Below are 22,243 nucleotides of genomic sequence, written 5' to 3' on the forward strand. Positions count from 1 at the left end.
CTGGGTAGCCAACGGACATAGGTGTGAAGCAGTAGCTGCTGGTGCTGTCATCACAGAGCCTTTCAAACAGTCATGATTCAGAGGCCTGGACATGATAAAGTTCATCACTTTCACTGCGGGATTCAAAATATCATGTAACTCAGGACTCATTCTCTACTGACCAATGCCTCTCTGTTAATGATACAGTGGGATTGACCTTCTTTATGTGGGCAATTAATCATTTCACTCTCCCAGAAATTGATGCAGCAGGATCCGTGCACACATGAACACAATATGTCCAATCCAGATTGTGCTCTGAGAAAAAGCTATCAATGTTTTCTTACCGTTGTGAACAGGTTTTGTGCCAGAATTCTCCCCACCTCCCCTTCACGTGAACACCGTCGCACTAAATTCTTCATTGCAGCGACTTGCTTGCGAGTTGAGATTTCTGATCACGTTAGGCTGCGTTTCATTAGATGCTTTATGTCGGTTTGATCGCAGGGGAGGCACTAATAATGTCTGCACTTTTCGGTTTGGCTATTTGTTTCAAGTGTATTAGTCTATAAATAAATCTCTTTGTCAAAATTTGTAATCTCGTCATCTTGTTCTGAAATGTGTATTGCTTGCCTACATTTTACTCCTTCCTCTATGTTTAATATAACACACATACATGAATTATTCATTTCCGTTGCCTATTCTGACGTGAAGTTTGTTCTATAGAAAGAATTTGACTGATGTGTGCCACAGAAGGTATTTGACTCTAGCCACAAAATTAAGGAAATTAGAAGGGGGGGGGGTTCAGCAAGGCTATTTTTCTTGCATGCCGACCCCCGACCCCCCCCCCCCCCCTTCTTGGGACTGCAAGGCCTGGCATACTTCAGAATCATTTTGGCAGCTCATGTTGACCAGTAGTGTGTGCCACAGAAAGCAAACTTAAAGTATAAAGAAACATTAACATTTATTTTAGAAACATTTTATAATGTTTAAGAAAATAATGATAATACACAAATATTATCACACAGTAACACAAAACATCACAGAAAGTTAAGTTTGTTAACAAACATTAAATAAGAAATACACATTTTGATCTTTGCATAATAATATATAAAATGACAATAAATCAAATATCAAAATACAATAAATAACATAAACAAATATTGGAAAGCTGCAACAGCTCGACTGAACATTTATTCCACTTTTATGGAAAGGTTTCCAGGTGATATCGCCACCTGGAACTCAAGCCTAACCTAGTCCTGACAGGCAGCGCAGACATAATCCTCCAATGATGGGATGGTTTTCATACAGGACTGGTGGAACCATCGTGGGCAGCGGTCACAACCAATCTGAAATTGATGATGAAAAATGTTAATATATTTAAAACTTGAAATACATTTTCTTGAATTACAATTATTTCATTATCAGACAAAGTGGATGATACTACCTCTAGAAATATGACTGCTTATACAAATTCGTACTCGTAAAAATGTGCCTTTAGAAGTGAACAAGTAATTACCCAGTTAGTGTCTTCCTCATTATTGTCCACCTCCACACAGAAGTGGCACAGTTAGCTCAGGTCATCGAGCAAAACATAATGTCAAGTAGTCTATACATCTTTACATGCATTTTTCTGAGCAAACAGGGAACAGGGAACAAGGGAATGGTATTGGTTTCTTGTAACATAATTATTTAAATAGATGTGTTTTAGTGGCCATCTAGTCAGAAGTTGGATCAAAGATAACCTTGAAAGATCCATATAAATGTTTTTTTATCTACAATTATATTAAATTAGAAATTGAACATACCAGTGTTTGAGGAGAGTGACTGCTATTTCTTCTCTCATGACAACATCTTTGTCCGTATTTGAAAAGACAATTGACTTCTCCTTCAGAACACATTCAGCAAACTGGGGAAAAAAATTTGATGGGCATTTCAGTTTTCCCCAACAAATTTATGTTACACTTAAGATTCTAATTCGCAAGTATACAACAACACAGCAATAATATAATTTGACAGTTCTGTTTAGCCTTTCAGTCAGTATACTTTCAGTAGGTTAATTGTACATTACTTACTTTCAAGGCAAAGACCCCACAAGAAGTAACATCTTGTTGGCATGGGCGAGGAAGGGCACCACACACCCATTTCGAGATATTACATTTACATTTTAGTCATTTAGCAGATGCTCTTATCCAGAGCGACTTACAGTAGTGAATGCATACATTTCATTTCACACATTTTTTTGTTGTTGTTGTACTGGCCCTTCGTGGGAATCGAGCCCACAACCCTGGCGTTGCAAACACCATGCTCTACTAACTGAGCCACAGTTAGTAGAGCATGGAATGATCTGAACATTACATGTTAATAAAAGTACAGCATTTTGAAACACTTTATTGATTACAATATAGAGATTAATAACAGAGGGGAATCTGAGAAGGCAGGGATTCCAGCAGGGTGTGAGTTGAAGTAGTCAAATCTGGAGCTGACAAGGGCTGGAATGTAAATGACATGTGATCATCTGGGATGATCTAACATCTGAGAATGGGCAGGCATTCCTTAGGACTAGAATATAAATGACGTGATCATCTGGGATGATCTAACATCTGAGAATGGGCAGGCATTCCTTAGGACTAGAATATAAATGACGTGATCATCTGGGATGATCTAACATCTGAGAATGGGCAGGCATTCCTTAGGACTAGAATATAAATGACGTGATCATCTGGGATGATCTAACATCTGAGAATGGGCAGGCATTCCCTCGGATGAAGAGCATCTCCGTCTTGCTGATTATGTGCTGTCATCCAGGTGGAAATGTCACCTGCATATCTGATGTAGGAAAAGAGATAAGAGAAAAGTTGACTGTCCTGTGAATATGTTTATGTATACAGTTGAAGTCGGAAGTTTACATCCACCTTAGCCAAGTACATTTAAACTCAGTGTTTCACAATTCCTGACATTTAATCCTAGTAAAAATTCCCTGTCTTACGTCAGTTAGGATCACCACTTTATTTTAAGAATGTGAAATGTCAGAATAATACTAGAGAGAATGATTTATTTCAGCTTTTATTTCTTTCATCACATTCCCAGTTGGTCAGAAGTTTACATACACTCAATTGGTATTTGGTAGCATTGCCTTTAAATTGTTTAACTTGAGTCAAACGTTTTGGGTAGCCTTCCACAAGCTTCCCACAATAAGGTGGGTGAATTGTGTCCCATTCCTCCTGACAGCTGGTGTAACTGAGTCAGGTTTGTAGGCCTCCTTGCTCGCGCACGCTTTTTCAGTTCTGCCCACAAATGTTCTATAGGATAGAGGTCAGGGCTTCGTGATGGCCACTCCAATACCTTGACTTTGTTGTCCTTAAGCCATTTTGCCACAACTTTGGAAGTATGCTTGGGGTCATTGTTCATTTGGAAGATCCATTTGTGACCAAGCTTTAACTTCCTGACAGATGTCTTGACATGTTGCTTCAATATATCCACAATCCTTGAGCTGACAAGGTAAAAATCTGTCGTTCTGCCCCTAAACAAGGCAGTTAACCCACTGTTCCTAGGCCGTCATTGAAAATAAGAATTTGTTCATAACTGACTTGCCTAGTTAAATAAAGGTAAAACATATTTTTTTAAAAGGTCCTTTGCCGTTGTTCTGGGATTGATTTGCATTTTTCGCACCAAAGTACGTTCATCTCTAGGAGACAGAACGCGTCTCCTTCCTGAGCGGTATGACGGCTGCATGGTCCCATGGTGTTTATACTTGCGTACTATTGTTTGTACAGATGAACGTGGTACCTTCAGGCATTTGGAAATTGCTCCCAAGGATGAACCAGACTTGTGGAGGTCTACATTTTTTTCTGAGGTCTTGGCTGATTTCTTTTGATTTTCCCATGATGTCAAGCAAAGAGGCACTGAGTTTGAAGGCAGGCCTTGAAATACATCCACAGGCACACTTCCAATTGACTTAAATTATGTCAATTAGCCTATCATAAGCTTCTAAAGCCATGACATAATTTTCTGGAATGTTCCAAGCTGTTTAAAGGCACAGTCAACTTAGTGTATGTAAACTTCTGACCCACTGGAATTGTGATACAGTGAATTATAAGTGAAATAATCTGTCTGTAAACAATTGTTGGAAAAATTACTTGTGTCATGCACAAAGTAGATGTCCTAACCGACTTGCCAAAACTATAGTTTGTTAACAAGAAATGTTGGAGTGGTTGAAAAACGAGTTTTAATGACTCCAACATAAATGTATGTAAACTTCCGACTTCAACTGTATTTACTGTACATGTGTGTGTGTATGTGTATACATATCTTGGTATATATTTTTTTAATTTTAACTTCTATTATTATTATTATTGTGTTTTGTGGTTGAGGGGGGTTGATGGGGATGTTGGAGGTGCTGGGGGTGTGCTATTGAGGGCGAATGGACCTATTGGGGAGGGGATTCTACATGGAGGCACATTCAGTCATAATTTTGTTTATTATATTATTATACATTTTAAAAAATATATTAGTTTAAGAGTGTACTGTGATTATGGATATGCACTCATGTTGACTTATACATTTGAACTTTCTTTTTCGCCCAGAGTACATCAGAGTCAAATACTTTCTATAGAACAAACTTCACGTCAGAATAGGCAACCGAAATGAATAATTAATGTATGTGTGTTATATTAAACATAGAGGAAGGAGTAAAATGTAGGCAAGCAATTACTAATTTTGACAAAGAGATGTATTTATAGACTAATACACTTAAAACAAATAGCCAAACCGAAAAGTGCATACATTACTAGTGCCTCCCCCGCGATCAAACCGACATAAAAATCAAATGAAACGCAGCCTAACGTGATCAGAAATCTCAACTCGCAAGCAAGTCGCTGCAATGAAGAATTTAGTGCGACGGTGATCACGCGGGGGGGGGGGGTCTGGCAGGGGGGAGCTGTTCGGCACAACACCGCTGTGCTGCGCTGTGTATCCAACAGTTGCGCGCTTCTGGGTAAAATAACTTCCCTTCCTAGTTACCAAGGACGCTATTTGACAGTAGAGCATGATGGGAAATGTAGTCTTCAACATAGCCACAAGTAAGGGGTGTAGTGTAACTAGTGGGTGCTTCAGACAGGGCTGAATAGTGAAAATAAAATGACCTGAAACATAGGCCAACTATTCATCACGTCCCCAAATAAAAACATAAACAATGTAAATAATTTGCATAATTTGTATAAATTATGGAAAACAATTTTATACTATCATGTGTACTAATATTTATAACCACCAGGTGGCAATGTCATCTAAGGAATGATTTTCAACTTCACTAATGTTTCAAATGTGCTCGATGATTGAACAGTAGACCTACACATACAGTGGTGTAAAAATACTTTAAAGTACTACTTAAGTCGTTTTTGGGTGGGCATCTGTACTGTACTTTTCTATTTATATTTTTGACAACTTTTACTTTCACTCCACCACATTGTATTTCAGCTTTTATTTCTTTAATCACATTCCCAGTTGGTCAGAAGTTTACATACACTCAATTGGTATTTGGTAGCATTGCCTTTAAATTGTTTAACTTGAGTCAAACGTTTTGGGTAGCCTTCCACAAGCTTCCCACAATAAGGTGGGTGAATTGTGTCCCATTCCTCCTGACAGCTGGTGTAACTGAGTCAGGTTTGTAGGCCTCCTTGCTCGCGCACGCTTTTTCAGTTCTGCCCACAAATGTTCTATAGGATAGAGGTCAGGGCTTCGTGATGGCCACTCCAATACCTTGACTTTGTTGTCCTTAAGCCATTTTGCCACAACTTTGGAAGTATGCTTGGGGTCATTGTTCATTTGGAAGATCCATTTGTGACCAAGCTTTAACTTCCTGACAGATGTCTTGACATGTTGCTTCAATATATCCACAATCCTTGAGCTGACAAGGTAAAAATCTGTCGTTCTGCCCCTAAACAAGGCAGTTAACCCACTGTTCCTAGGCCGTCATTGAAAATAAGAATTTGTTCATAACTGACTTTTTTAAAAGGTCCTTTGCTGTTGTTCTGGGATTGATTTGCATTTTTCGCACCAAAGTACGTTCATCTCTAGGAGACAGAACGCGTCTCCTTCCTGAGCGGTATGACGGCTGCATGGTCCCATGGTGTTTATACTTGCGTACTATTGTTTGTACAGATGAACGTGGTACCTTCAGGCATTTGGAAATTGCTCCCAAGGATGAACCAGACTTGTGGAGGTCTACATTTTTTTCTGAGGTCTTGGCTGATTTCTTTTGATTTTCCCATGATGTCAAGCAAAGAGGCACTGAGTTTGAAGGCAGGCCTTGAAATACATCCACAGGCACACTTTCAATTGACTTAAATTATGTCAATTAGCCTATCATAAGCTTCTAAAGCCATGACATAATTTTCTGGAATGTTCCAAGCTGTTTAAAGGCACAGTCAACTTAGTGTATGTAAACTTCTGACCCACTGGAATTGTGATACAGTGAATTATAAGTGAAATAATCTGTCTGTAAACAATTGTTGGAAAAATTACTTGTGTCATGCACAAAGTAGATGTCCTAACCGACTTGCCAAAACTATAGTTTGTTAACAAGAAATTTTGGAGTGGTTGAAAAACGAGTTTTAATGACTCCAACATAAATGTATGTAAACTTCCGACTTCAACTGTATTTACTGTACATGTGTGTGTGTATGTGTATACATATCTTGGTATATATTTTTTTAATTTTAACTTCTATTATTATTATTATTATTGTGTTTTGTGGTTGAGGGGGGTTGATGGGGATGTCGGAGGTGCTGGGGGTGTGCTATTGAGGGCGAATGGACCTATTGGGGAGGGGATTCTACATGGAGGCACATTCAGTCATAATTTTGTTTATTATATTATTATGCATTTTAAAAAATATATTAGTTTAAGAGTGTACTGTGATTATGGATATGCACTCATGTTGACTTATACATTTGAACTTTCTTTTTCGCCCAGAGTACATCAGAGTCAAATACTTTCTATAGAACAAACTTCACGTCAGAATAGGCAACCGAAATGAATAATTAATGTATGTGTGTTATATTAAACATAGAGGAAGGAGTAAAATGTAGGCAAGCAATTACTAATTTTGACAAAGAGATGTATTTATAGACTAATACACTTAAAACAAATAGCCAAACCGAAAAGTGCATACATTACTAGTGCCTCCCCCGCGATCAAACCGACATAAAAATCAAATGAAACGCAGCCTAACGTGATCAGAAATCTCAACTCGCAAGCAAGTCGCTGCAATGAAGAATTTAGTGCGACGGTGTTCACGCGGGGCGGGGGGGGTTCTGGCAGGGGGGAGCTGTTCGGCACAACACCGCTGTGCTGCGCTGTGTATCCAACAGTTGCGCGCTTCTGGGTAAAATAACTTCCCTTCCTAGTTACCAAGGACGCTATTTGACAGTAGAGCATGATGGGAAATGTAGTCTTCAACATAGCCACAAGTAAGGGGTGTAGTGTAACTAGTGGGTGCTTCAGACAGGGCTGAATAGTGAAAATAAAATGACCTGAAACATAGGCCAACTATTCATCACGTCCCCAAATAAAAACATAAACAATGTAAATAATTTGCATAATTTGTATAAATTATGGAAAACAATTTTATACTATCATGTGTACTAATATTTATAACCACCAGGTGGCAATGTCATCTAAGGAATGATTTTCAACTTCACTAATGTTTCAAATGTGCTCGATGATTGAACAGTAGACCTACACATACAGTGGTGTAAAAATACTTTAAAGTACTACTTAAGTCGTTTTTGGGGGGGCATCTGTACTGTACTTTTCTATTTATATTTTTGACAACTTTTACTTTTACTCCACTACATTCCTAAAGAAAATAATGTACTTTTTACTCCATACATTTTCCCTGACAGACAAAAGCACTCATTACTGAAAGCAGGACAGTAAAATGGTCAAATTCGCGCAGTTATCAAGAGATTATCCCTGGTCATCCCTACTGCCTCTGATCTTGTGGACCCCTAAACACAAATGCTTCCTTTGTAAAGATGTCTTCTGAGTGTTGGAGTGTGACCCAGGTGATCCGTAAATTAGAAAAACATCACAATCTTGCCATCTGGGTTGCTTATAATAGGGCATTTTAAATTATTTATACTTTTCATTTGGATACTTATGTATATTTTAGCAAATACATTTACTTTTGATACTTAAGTATATTTAGAACCAAATACTTTTAGACTTTTACTCAAGTAGTATTTTACTGGGTGACTTTTACTTTTGCCTGTTCATTTTCTATTAAGGTATCTTTAGTTGGGTACTTTTTCCGTCACTGTACACATAGCATAACGAGGCCTATACCATAACTACTTTTGTAATTTTCTAGCTCTAGTAGAATACACCTTATTCCCATGACATGAACACTGAGCATGCAATAAGATAAGTAGGTAGGTAATGGTATTCACTTGATAAGGCCTATTAACATCCAACTATGTGTGCGTGTGTGTTTGTGTGTGTGTGTGCGTGTGTCTTGGCCATAGTTTTTATGCACACAAGTCAGTTTAAGGTGATAATGTATGAGTGAGAGCTACTCTCGGCCAGCAGTCAATACGTGCACTCCATTCAACAATCGGGCCTTCCATTGTGCGCGCAGGGGTCCCAAGGGGGTAACCACACCCAACACCGCACGGGGGCTACCCTCGGAAAGCGGAGGGGCTCTTCAGAACTGAGCGCAGTGACACTTGTTCACACTGACAACTGGCTGGCTGGCTGAGCACTGAAAAGTCTAGGAACATGTCAGTGACCAATGCGCAAGCGGAAGTTTAACTGTTGCCCACCTTTCATTGAAACTGGACACGCTGATTCGAAGCGCTCTCGACCTAGATGGACTCGGACTGGGAGGAAATACTGTATGAATGGGTGCAAAATTGACATGTCTTGCACGGATCTTTCTGACGTAGACTATCCCCAAGAAACCGTGAATAACATGCTCTGTTCGAATTTAGTCTCATGGTCTACTTTTCTATACGTTAGTCTACTGTAGAAACGTTTGGAGGAGTTGATCGACATGCATTAGAAGAGGAGAAACACAACTTGCTGGGCTGGTGGACTGGACAGAGGAAGATTTCGTGAGAACACTCGCAGGGCGGTATGGATTACATGTAAAGCCAGTGTTGGTTTCGCTGCTATTTGGGGGAAAGTCATCCGAGAAGTGCATTTTCAGGAGAACATGGACAGCCTCGCTTCCGTGCCAGAGGGATTCCGTTCAGCCTGGATTGATGTTTCCTGGGACTCGCAGAGCTGAGCCGTGGAATGGACAGTGAAATAAGCTCTATGAAAAAATAGGCTATTTATAAGATTGGTGTCAAATGTATTTATGTTCTGGGTATCATGGTTTATTTTCCCAAAAATCGTAAATAAACTACTTGGAATCTTGTGATAAACTTCGGACAGTGGATACTTTGAAAAGGGGCGCTTTGGTGACAAATGTGTGGATCTATTGAATTAGGCTATGCACGGAATTCAACTGTCAAATGACAGTTTCAAAGACGTTTTGTTTTGTCTCCACTTTGTCGCCACTCTTTCTTTAATTGTATCCATCCACCGTATCACTCCGTTAACCAGGTTCGAGCCGTAGAGGAAGATAAATAAACCCTCAGTCTCTTATAGCGCGCCCACACGGATACCGGGGTCGGGATGTGGGGTGGCCGAGGTCTCCCAATGTCTGTCATCGTGGTTGTAACTCTACTCCTGGTTATTATTGACGTTAAGGCGAGTGGAGAGTACTGTCACGGTTGGCATGACACCCAGGGCACCTGGAGAGAGGGCTTCCAGTGCCCCGAGAAGTTCGATGGTGAGGATGCCATCATCTGCTGCGGGAAATGCGAGCTCCGGTACTGCTGCTCCAGCACTGAAGCACGGCTGGACCAGGGGACTTGTGAAAACGACAAGCAAGCCCAGGAACCGGGCACCAACAGCAAGGAGAACAAGGATACGGGCGCAGGTAAGAACTCTGTCTCTGTCTGGCCCAGCACGGTCAGCTTTAGGGGTCATAGCAGCTGTGTGCCTGCCAAACGCTCTGCCTTAAGGCTGCAAAGCTCTCATTGTCTGCTCAAAATTATAATGTATTTTATAAACTAGATTTAATACTGACCTAGTTTAAATTGTATAACTTAATTGTTATACACCAGCAATATTGCATTTCCAAGTAGTTGAGAGTGAGGCAGAAAGAGTGGGCCTAATTGCCTAAGTTTAAAGGTTAGGCTACACTGGCCCAGGACTAGAACAAATGACACAGGTCTAATTTAAGTTGGAGGTATGGGGTTCTTCATTATTTCAAACATTTGAGTATGTTGTAGTTTTTCCAAACACTCTCTCTATCTGGGATCTTTACAATCGCTTAAATAGATGCAATAGGCCGATATCCCGCTTCAGTTGGCAGCGACAGCTGCAGAGGAGTTTGCCTGGTTACCCAGACTCCCTACTCCGGCCAAACGCTACGCCACGCCCACGGACATTAGTTTCTTCTCTGTAACGAGTCTGGATCTGAGTACCCCCAACGCTTCACCAAACGTGAACACATTCGGGGCAATCTGATTGGTCAATGAACCGATGGGTTGGGCCAGAGCCAGAACACACTTGTGTAAAACAGGAGTTTGAAAATTCTTCATTGACTTTGATACTCTGATTGGTTAGAGATGACTACTTTGATACTCTGATTGGTTAGAGATGACTACTTTGATACTCTGATTGGTTAGAGATGACTACTTTGATACTCTGATTGGTTAGAGATGACTACTTTGATACTCTGATTGGTTAGAGATGACTACTTTGATACTCTGATTGGTTAGAGATGACTACTTTGATACTCTGATTGGTTAGAGATGACTACTTTGATACTCTGATTGGTTAGAGATGACTACTTTGATACTCTGATTGGTTAGAGATGACTACTTTGATACTCTGATTGGTTAGAGATGACTACTTTGATACTCTGATTGGTTAGAGATGACTACTTTGATACTCTGATTGGTTAGAGATGACTACTTTGATACTCTGATTGGTTAGAGATGACTGCTTTGATACTCTGATTGGTTAGAGATGACTACTTTGATACTCTGATTGGTTAGAGATGACTACTTTGATACTCTGATTGGTTAGAGATGACTACTTTGATACTCTGATTGGTTAGAGATGACTACTTTGATACTCTGATTGGTTAGAGATGACTGCTTTGATACTCTGATTGGTTAGAGATGACTACTTTGATACTCTGATTGGTTAGAGATGACTACTTTGATACTCTGATTGGTTAGAGATGACTACTTTGATACTCTGATTGGTTAGAGATGACTACTTTGATACTCTGATTGGTTAGAGATGACTACTTTGTTTTGTGCAATGCCCCTTGTGCCCCTTGTCAACACAAAGGACTTCAATGATGGTAGTCTCACAGCATGGTTACACCAGCCACAATCTGAACATGTTGATTTAGTCAGATACAATAATAGATGTTTTATTGGCACATACAGCAGATAGGTACAGTGAAATGTGTTGTTTTACAGGGTCAGCCATAGTAGTATGATAGGTACAGTGTAATGTGTTGTTTTACAGGGTCAGCCATAGTAGTATGATAGGTACAGTGAAATGTGTTGTTTTACAGGGTCAGCCATAGTAGTACAGCACCCCTGGGGGAAATTAGGGTTAAGTGCCTTGCTGATTATGCACCTTGTTGGATTGGGTATTCAAACTAGTTACCTTTCAGTTACTGGCCCAACATTCTAACCACTAGACTACCTGCCGCCATCTATTTTAGCACTTAGCTTCAGCAGAAGGTGGTTCATGCACGTCGATGTGCCCTTGAGCAAGGCCCTTAACCCTAATTGCTCCTGTAAATGGCTCAGGATAAGAGCATCTGCTAACTGACTAAAATGTAAATGTGATGTGTAAATGTATGTTTCAATGCTCTCGCATGCAACGTGGCAGGTGAGGGTTGCATGAGTATTTCGGCTACAGAGACAGTGGACACCAGAAAGTCAACTAACTGCCCACTCACTCACAAATGGCAAATTGTGCTGTGTTGCGTTATAAATAGCTGTGTTTGTTCTAGCTCTAACAAAAGCGCGCGCCGCAGGGAATGCAGAGCAGGAGCTCTGTCCCCATGAGGATCATGTTTGGACTTGACCGGATCTTTAGGGCAGTGGTTCGCAACGGCGCTGACAGCTCTGTTCATAAAAACAAATCGCGATATGGATCATTTCCCCGCGCTTGCGTGTTGATTTCCATCCAGAACACCTCGAGAGTGGGCATCCCTTGAGTGTTCCTGAAGTTTGCTGAGCTAAAGTGACGTCTGTTTGTCTGGTTACCTTCACATGATTTTCTGCGGGCCTTTTTATGTTGCGGATTGCTAGGGTGTCCATATAACCCACGGAACGGAAGCCCATAATAATGACACATTGTAACCTGATCTCAGGTTTAGTAGTGACTTAGTATTAATAATTGGGTGTGATTGGAGGGACAGAGGTCATAACTCTTCATCATTTGAATTGAAAGTAGATTCGCAGAAAAACTTAAAGGTCTAAACTGTTAGGTCTTAATCTGTGGTTTCCAAAATGTTTCCATCTTTTTCTTAACATCAGAGTCTATAGGAAGAAAATAGAAATTACATCATTGAATTATGCAAAATGAGAGGCACATTTACTATGACTCCAAAATCTTGCAATGGTAATTTTTTTAAATAAAAAAATAGTTGGCTAGACTTAGTCCAGATATTAAACATGTGCATCAACAGAGCATGCCTTTCCTGTAGAGTAACCAACAGTATGCTTCTCTCTTGGCATTTGTTGAAACAATCAGCCTTTATCACTCCAGAAAGAGCTATTTACATTTTCATACAGTGGACAGCGGCCAAAATAACTAAAAGTATGGAGGGTTTTTCTGCCAAGAGCCAAAAAGGAAGTATTTTGTCGTGCAAGGCACCGTTTGTACATTTTATACATTGTTCATCTACAGGGCAACCTATTAATCATGAAGCAAAGATACACACAGCCACGTCAATGAATAACCCAGAGGAGGATATTATATATGCATTAACAACAACAAACAAAGCCTAACATTCAACATTAAGGAACATGTGTGGGATTCAGGAGAGGAGAGGACCCCTGGGATTATCTGGCTGCGAGATATTTAAACTGACACTGTTGCTGTTCAGTAGGAAATAGGTCATGGTCTCAGGTTACTGATGTCGTAGTGTCTCAGCCTCTTCTGTAATCTATCTTGACTAAATCTAATCTAGGATCTGTTCAAATCAAATAACATTTTATTTGTCACATGCGCAGAATACAACAGGTGTAGACTTACAAGCCCTTAACCAATAATGCAGTTCAATAAATAGAGTTAAGGAAATTTTTATTAAGTAAAATAAAGTAAAAAATAAAATAAAAAGTAACACAATAAAATAACAATAACGAGGCTATATACAGGTTAGTCGAGTTAATTTGTACATGTAGGTAGGGGTAAAGTGACTATGCATAGATAATAAACAGTGAGTAGCGGGAGGAGGGGGGGGGGGGTCAATGTAAACAGTCTGGGAGGCCAATTGATTAATTGTTCAGCAGTCTTATGGCTTGGGGGTAGAAGCTGTTAAGGAGAATTTTGGACCTAGACTTGGCGCTCCGGTACCACTTGCCGTCTATGAATTGGGTGACTGGAGTTTTTGACAATTTTTGGGGCCTTCCTCTGACACCGCCTAGTATATAGGTCCTGAATGGCAGGAAGCTTGGCCCCAGTGATGTACTGGGCCATATGCACTACCCTCTGTAGCGTCTTACGGTCGGATGCCGGGCAGTTGCCATACCAGGCGGTGATGCAACAGGTCAGGATACTCTCGATGGTGCAGCTGTAGAACTTAAGCCCCGTCAATGTTAATGGGGGCCTGTTTGGCCCTCCTTTTCCTGTAGTCCACGATCAGCTCCTTTGTCTTGCTCACATTGAGGGAGATGTTGTTGTTCTGGCACCACACCGCCAGGTCTCTGACCTCCTCCCTATAGGCCGTCTCATCGTTGTCGGTGATCAGGCCTACCACTGTTGTTTTGTCAGCAAACTTAATGATGGTGTTGGAATCGTGCTCGGCCACGCAAATGTGGGTGAACAGGGAGTACAGGAGGGGACTGAGCACGGCCCGTCAGGAAGTTCAGGATCCAGTTACAGAGGAAGGTGTTTACTCCCAGAGTCCTTAGCTTAGTGATGAGCTTTCTTGGCACTATGGTGTTGAACACTGAGCTGTAGTCAATGAACAGCATTCTCACATAGCTGTTCCTTTTGTCCAGGTGGGAAAGGGCAGTGTGGAGTGCGATTGAGATTGCGTCATCTGTGGATCTGTTGGGGCGGTATGCGAATTGGAGTGGGTCTAGTGTTTCTGGGATGATGGTGTTAATGTGAGTCATGACCAGCCTTTCAAAGCACTTCATGGCTATTGACGTGAGTGCAATGGGTGGTAGTAATTTACTTTACTGACTCTTTTGTCCCCATGGGGAAATGTTGTTACAGTGTCATGTACACGTTTAAAGGGCCGTTAAAATACAAAACAAATGGACAGTACAACTTTCATAACAGTTACATTTGAAGTTGGAAGTTTACATACACCTTATCCAAATACATTTAAACTCAGTTTTTCACAATTCCTGACATTTAATCCAAGGAAAAATTCCCTGTTTTAGGTCAGTTAGGATCACCACTTTATTTTAAGAATGTGAAATGTCAGAATAATAGTAGAGAGAATTATTTATTTCAGCTTTTATTTCTTTCATCACATTTCCAGTGGGTCAGAAGTTTACATACAGTCAATTGGTATTTCGTAGCATTGCCTTTAAATTGTTTAACTTGGGTAAAACGTTTCGTGTAGCCTTCCACAAGCTTCCCACAATAAGTTGAGCGAATTTTGGCCTATTCCTCCTGACAGAGCTGGTGTAACTGAGTCAAGTTTGTAGGCCTCCTTGCTCGCACACGCTTTTTCAGTTCTGCCCACACATTTTCTATAGGCTTGAGGTCAGGGCTTCGTGATGGCCACTCCAATACCTTGACTTTGTTGTCCTTAAGCCATTTTGCCACAACTTTGGAAGTATGCTTGGGGTCATTGTCCATTTGGAAGATCCATTTGCGACCAAGCTTTAACTTCCTGACAGATGTCTTGAGATGTTGGTTAAGTATATCCACAATTTTCCTACCTCATGATGCCATCTATTTTGTGAAGTGCACCAGTCCCTCCTGCAACAAAGTACACCCACAACATGATGTTGTCACCCCCGTGCTTCACGGTTGGGATGGTGTTCTCCGGCTTGCAAGCCTCCACCTTTTTCCTCCAAACATAACGATGGTCACTATGGCCAAACAGTTCTATTTTTATTTCATCAGACCAGAGAACATTTCTCAAAAAAGTACGATCTTTGTCCCCATGTGCAGTTGCAAACCGTAGTCTGGATTTTTTTATGGTGGTTTTGGAGCAGTGGCTTCTTCCTTGCTGAGCGGCCTTTCAGGTTATGTCGATATAGGACTTGTTTTACTGTGGATATAGATACTTTTGTACCTGCTTCCTCCAGCATCTTCACAAGGGGTGGCAGGTAGCCTAGTGGCCTAGTGTTTAGAGCGTTGGACTAGTAACCGAAAGGTTGCAAGATCGAATCCCCGAGCTAACAAGGTAAAAATCTGTTGTTCTGCCCCTGAACAAGGCAGTTTAACCTACTGTTCCTAGGCCATCATTGAAAATAAGAATTTGTTCATAACTGACTTGCCTAGTTAAATAAAGGTAAAAAAAAAGGTCCTTTGCCGTTGTTCTGGGATTGATTTGCACTTTTCGCACCAAAGTACATTAATCTCTAGGATACAGAACGTGTCTCCTTCCTGAACGGTATAACGGCTGCGTGGTCCCATGGTGTTTATACTTGCGTACTATTGTTTGTACAGATGAACGTGGTCCCTTCAGGCGTTTGGAAATTGCTCCCAAGGATGAACCAGACTTCTGGAGGTCTACAAAACTTTTTCTGAGGTCTTGGCTGATTTCTTTTGATTTTCCCATGATGTCAAGCAAAGAGTCACTGAGTTTGAAGGCAGGCCTTAAAATACATCCACAGGTACACTTCCAATTGACTTAAATTATGTCAATTAGCCTATCATAAGCTTCTAAAGCCATGACATAATTTTCTGGAATTTTCCAAGCTGTTTAAAATGTACTGTCAACTTGGTGTATGTAAACTTTTGACCCACTGGAATTGTGATACAGTGAATTATAAGTGAAATAATCTGTCTGTAAACAATTGTTGGAAAAATTACTTGTGTCATGCGCAAAGTAGATGTCCTAACCAACTTGCCAAAACTATAGTTTGTTAACAAGAAATTTGTGGAGTGGTTGAAAAACAAGTTTTAATGACTCCAACCTAAGTGTATGTAAACTTCCGACTTAGGATAGGAACATTAGCCTGCTGGCCTTACTGGGTGGATAGGAACATTAGCCTGCTGGCCTTACTGGGTGGATAGGAACATTAGCCTGCTGGCCTTACTGGGTGGATAGGAACATTAGCCTGCTGGCCTTACTGGGTGGATAGGAACATTAGCCTGCTGGCCTTACTGGGTGGATAGGAACATTAGCCTGCTGGCCTTACTGGGTCTATAGGAACATTATCCTGCTGGCCTTACTGAGTGGATAGGAACATTAGCCTGCTGGCCATACTGGGTGGATAGGAACATTAGCCTGCTGGCCTTACTGGGTCTATAGGAACATTATCCTGCTGGCCTTACTGAGTGGATAGGAACATTAGCCTGCTGGCCTTACTGGGTGGATAGGAACATTAGCCTGCTGGCCTTACTGGGTCTATAGGAACATTATCCTGCTGGCCTTACTGGGTGGATAGGAACATTAGCCTGCTGGCCTTACTGGGTGAATAGGAACATTAGCCTGCTGGCCTTACTGGGTGAATAGGAACATTAGCCTGCTGGCCTTACTGGGTGGATAGGAACATTAGCCTGCTGGCCTTACTGGGTGGATAGGAACATTAGCCTGCTGGCCTTACTGGGTGGATAGGAACATTAGCCTGCTGGCCTTACTGGGTGAATAGGAACATTAGCCTGCTGGCCTTACCGGGTGGATAGGAACATTAGCCTGCTGGCCTTACTGGGTGAATAGGAACATTAGCCTGCTGGCCTTACTGGGTGGATAGGAACATTACCCTGCTGGCCTTACTGAGTGGATAGGAACATTAGCCTGCTGGCCTTACTGAGTGGATAGGAACATTATCCTGCTGGCCTTACTGAGTGGATAGGAACATTATCCTGCTGGCCTTACTGGGTGGATAGGAACATTAGCCCCAAGCATTTTGGAGGGATATCACACCTGGCACAAATGATTGTTTAGTTGTGTTTTTCCTACCGAGGGATGCCCTATACCTGCGCTCAGAGGGGAGTAGATCAATGTCCGGGTACAGGGGGTGGCTTAGGTCTAAAATGATTTTGTGAGCCTTGTGGAGGGCCCTGACCTTAAAGACCTCATCCAGGCCTGTCTGTTTGACTCCAAGTACCTTGTGGAGGGCCCTGACCTTAAAGACCTCATCCAGGCCTGTCTGTTTGACTCCAAGTACCTTGTGGAGGGCCCTGACCTTAAAGATCTCATCCAGGCCTGTCTGTTTGACTCCAAGTACCTTGTGGAGGGCCCTGACCTTAAAGATCTCATCCAGGCCTGTCTGTTTGACTCCAAGTACCTTGTGGAGGGCCCTGACCTTAAAGATCTCATCCAGGCCTGTCTGTTTGACTCCAAGTACCTTGTGGAGGGCCCTGACCTTAAAGATCTCATCCAGGCCTGTCTGTTTGACTCCAAGTACCTTGTGGAGGGCCCTGACCTTAAAGATCTCATCCAGGCCTGTCTGTTTGACTCCAAGTACCTTGCTTACTGTGGTGATAATCCTTCTCAGCATATTTCTCTGGCTGACAGTGGCATTACCAAACAAACCAACAAACATTTAGTCAGGTTCCCTTCGCTTTTTTGGGCACAGGGACTATGGTGGTCTGCTTGAAACATTACAGACTCGGTCAGGGAGAGGTTGAAAATGGCAGTGAAGTCACTTTCCAGTTGGTCTGTTGTCCCAGAATTACAGTAATCTATTGGCTGACTGGGCACACACTGGTTGAATCAACGTTGTTTCGGAGTCATTTCAAATAAATTATGTTGAACCAACGTGGAATAGATGTTGAATTGACGTCTGTGACCAGTGGGGAGTGCCTATAGCTTCAGACTTTAGAGTTCTATAAAGGTCCTTAGAAATGCTTTTGATGTTGCTACGAGAAAGAGAGACAGACAGACAGACAGACAGACAGACAGACAGACAGACAGACAGACAGACAGACAGACAGACAGACAGACAGACAGACAGACAGACAGACAGACAGACAGACAGACAAGACAGAAAAAGAAAACAACAGAGCGACCGAGTCACTGCCTTTCTCAGGGTTACACTCCACAACACTGGAATATTCAAACTGGAAAATGAGCAACTTCACCAGAGGAACAATACAACGCATGAAATCAGTTGTAATATAACAGGTTCCTCATTGTGCTCCAAAAGGATGTGTGTGTGTGTGTAACACCTCTCGGCCCATTGCTGCCAACATTCCCCATGAGTGCTCACTGTTGGGTCAAAAGTTACCTCCCAAAAAAACAAACATTTAGTATGAACCACCTTGTTTACACTGTAGTAGGCTACACTGCCATTATCTACCTCACTCTGTAAGAGAGTTAGCCTACTGCTTGATTAGCAAGTCATCTTCAATCACTACAACAGGAAGACGGTCTAATGCTCATAATGTGATTACTGTACTTCCTGGAGCTGATTTACAGTAGACACATGGTAGAAAAACAGCTGTGTACTCTGTTATGGTACTTTGAGGGGTAAATGATATGCTAATTATCACAGAATCATGCAGATCTAACACACAGTAGCCTGTTTCATGTCCAGAGTCACAGGGGTTATATTAAACACAGTTACAGAAAGATAGATGTAGTGTACATTAGAGCCCCACTGCAAGGTTGGCCTTTATAATACTGAAAATATGGATGGAATTAGGCCTGTAATGTGGCCTGTTTCACGTCTCCAAACCAGCCACCGTTAATGCCACTCTCAATATGTCTTAATGCTGCCTCTATACAGTTTAAGTGACTATTTTGTCTTGAAGGGCCTGGCGTGATGTGGATTTATATATGGGAAAAGGGCAGGAGTACCCATATAACAAATTCTGTCTGCATAACTTTGGTATGAGACAGAATCCCCCCTCACACAGACATAAACACAGATCACACACACACACACACACACACACACACACACACACACACACACACACACACACACACACACACGGGTGCAGGGTCGGTGGGGGTTGGGGTCACAGCTGGGCGTGCAGGATTATAACAGATGAAAACAAAGTTGATAAGTACTAATGAGGGCCTGGGGCCCCCTGGGGACACGCCACTAGTCCACCTCTGTCTATCCCTTTCTTCCTCTCCTTTTGTCTCCATCTTTTCTCTTTTGTCTCGTTGTCTCACTCCACCTCTCCTTCACTCACGTGGGAGATTTGGGTTTGTGGGCAAGGTTGAAACATGTGACTGTAAAAGCTCTTGGTTTAAACTCTAGACAACCTGGTTGACTCATGGTGGTTGACTCATGGTGGTTGACTCATGATGGTTGACTCCTCATGGTGGTTGACTCATGGTGGTTGACTCCTCATGGTGGTTGACTCCTCATGGTGGTTGACTCCTCATGGTGGTTGACTCATGGTGGTTGACTCCTCATGGTGGTTGACTCCTCATGGTGGTTGACTCCTCATGGTGGTTGACTCCTCATGGTGGTTGACTCCTCATGGTGGTTGACTCCTCATGGTGGTTGACTCCTCATGGAGGTTGACTCATGGTGGTTGACTCATGGTGGTTGACTCCTCATGGAGGTTGACTCCTCATGGAGGTTGACTCCTCATGGAGGTTGACTCCTCATGGAGGTTGACTCCTCATGGTGGTTGACTCCTCATGGTGGTTGACTCCTCATGGTGGTTGACTCCTCATGGTGGTTGACTCCTCATGGAGGTTGACTCCTCATGGTGGTTGACTCCTCATGGTGGTTGACTCCTCATGGTGGTTGACTCCTCATGGTGGTTGACTCCTCATGGTGGTTGACTCCTCATGGTGGTTGACTCCTCATGGTGGTTGACTCCTCATGGTGGTTGACTCCTCATGGTGGTTGACTCCTCATGGTGGTTGACTCATGGTGGTTTCCTCATGGTGGTTGACTCATGGTGGTTGACTCATGGTGGTTGACTCATGGTGGTTGACTCATGGTGGTTGACTTGTAGTCTTTCAACTTTACTCATTCAAACAACGAGTGTATTTTCCAAAATCATGTCAAATGTCTTGATGGCAGAAATAAACCACTTCATCATGATGCTGTTGTACTGTGTTCAGTTTGTTTTCTCTGAGGGCGTAAGTGGTTATGGTCTGAGGAAGTTCTGTCCTCGCTCTGCTCTACTTGTTATAGAGGGAATGAGCCTGCTGCTTGATTCCTATCATACTGTCATTCCTGTCATACTGTATATTTGATAATGAGAAAAAGAGAACAGACACGTTTTTTGTTGAAAATCCATGTGTTATCATCAGATCACTGACAATACCTCTCTCTCTCTCTCTCTCTCCAGTACCCATCTACGTTCCCTTCCTGATCGTGGGCTCTGTATTCGTGGCCTTCGTCCTGGTGGGTTCCGTCGTTGCCGTGTGCTGCTGCCGCTGTCTCCGCCCCAAACAGGAATTGTCATCAGGGGGCGGGGGAGGAGGCGGGTCTGGTGGCGGCCGTCTACTTGAGACCATTCCCATGATGGCCAGTGTGGGCACGTCTCGCGGTTCCTCCTCCCGCCAATCAAGCACAGCCACATCGTCCAGTTCCTCTGCCCCTCCTGCCCAGGCGCCTCGCCCGGCCCCCCAGCCCATGATGCGCACCCAGGCCTCCTGCTGTCTCCCTCCAGACGCCAGTGTTTTCGTCAACATGCCCACCAACTTCTCCGTGCTCAACTGCCAGCAGGCCACCCAGATCATGCCCCACCAGGGACAGTTCATCCACCCCCAGTATATCGGCTACGCCACCCACCACATGTCCCCGCCCCAGGGGGTCTACCTGGACCCCACCCAGGGGGGCTACAGACAGCTGCAGTCTCCCTACCCCCCACCCACCAGTGTGGCCAGTGTCACCAGTGAGCAGAAGTACCCTCCAGTAACAGTTTGAGGAAGGGGCCATTTTGGTGACTGTGTGTAACAGACCATGAGAGGACTTTGTGGAACTCTGCCAGAAAATCTTACGGAGATTGCGTGAGAAACCTTATGGGGACATTGGGAGCTCGCCAGCTTGGAGAGAGAATGATATGGACTCTGGCTCACACAGAGGACTCGTAAAACCCAAGCTGGGATCTGTGCCTAACCAGCCACAGTGTGTTGCGTGTGTCTGTCCTACATCCCACTGGGCACACACTGGTTGAATCAACGATGTTTCCACATTATTTCAATGAAATGACGTTGAACCAACGTGGAATAGACGTTGAATTGACTTCTGTGCCCAGTGGGATGTGTGTGATATTACGTTGCCTCAGGGTAATCATTCTGACTGAGTCGACCTCACCCCAAGATGGAGTATGCGAGGACAAGAAAGGGGTACATCTGTTTGGATGTCCTCAATCAAGAAAACACAATCACATAGAGGGGTCATACTACTCACCATGGCCAACGGTCTCAGCATACACTGGCTTGCGAAAGTATTCAACCCCTTGGCATTTTTCCTATTTTGTTGCCTTACAACCTGGAATTAAAATACATTTTTGGGAGGTTTATATCATTTGATTTACACAACATGTCTACCACTTTGAAGATGCAATTTTTTTTTCTTGTGAAACAAACAAGAAATAAAACAAAAAAACAGAAAACTTGAGCATGCATAACTATTCGCCCCCCCCAAAGTCAATACTTTATAGAGCCACCTTTTGCAGCAATTACAGCTGCAAGTCTCTTGGGGTATGTCTCTATAAGCTTGGCACATCTAGCCACTGGGACTTTAGCCAATTCTTCAAGGCAAAACTGCTCCAGCTCCTTCATGTTGGATGGGTTCCGCTGGTGGACAGCAATCTTTAAGTCATACCACAGATTCTCAATTGGATTGAGGTCTGGGCTTTGACTAGGCCATTCCAAGACATTTAAATGTTTCCCCTTAAA

At 42.6% G+C, this 22,243-nt stretch overlaps 1 protein-coding gene across 1 annotated transcript; it reads left to right on the top strand.

Moving 5' to 3' along the window:
• The first annotated feature begins 8,616 nt into the window (after window positions 1-8,616).
• Window positions 8,617-21,716, top strand: LOC115195480 (protein shisa-2-like). Its single transcript, XM_029755364.1, has 2 exons — window positions 8,617-9,964; window positions 20,686-21,716. The coding sequence occupies exons 1-2, from the start codon at window positions 9,658-9,660 to the stop codon at window positions 21,264-21,266; spliced, it is 888 nt and encodes a 295-aa protein (XP_029611224.1). The 5' UTR covers window positions 8,617-9,657; the 3' UTR covers window positions 21,267-21,716.
• The last annotated feature ends 527 nt before the right edge of the window (window positions 21,717-22,243 follow it).

This window comes from Salmo trutta, chromosome 6, assembly GCF_901001165.1.
Source record: "Salmo trutta chromosome 6, fSalTru1.1, whole genome shotgun sequence".
Taxonomy (NCBI): domain Eukaryota; kingdom Metazoa; phylum Chordata; class Actinopteri; order Salmoniformes; family Salmonidae; genus Salmo; species Salmo trutta.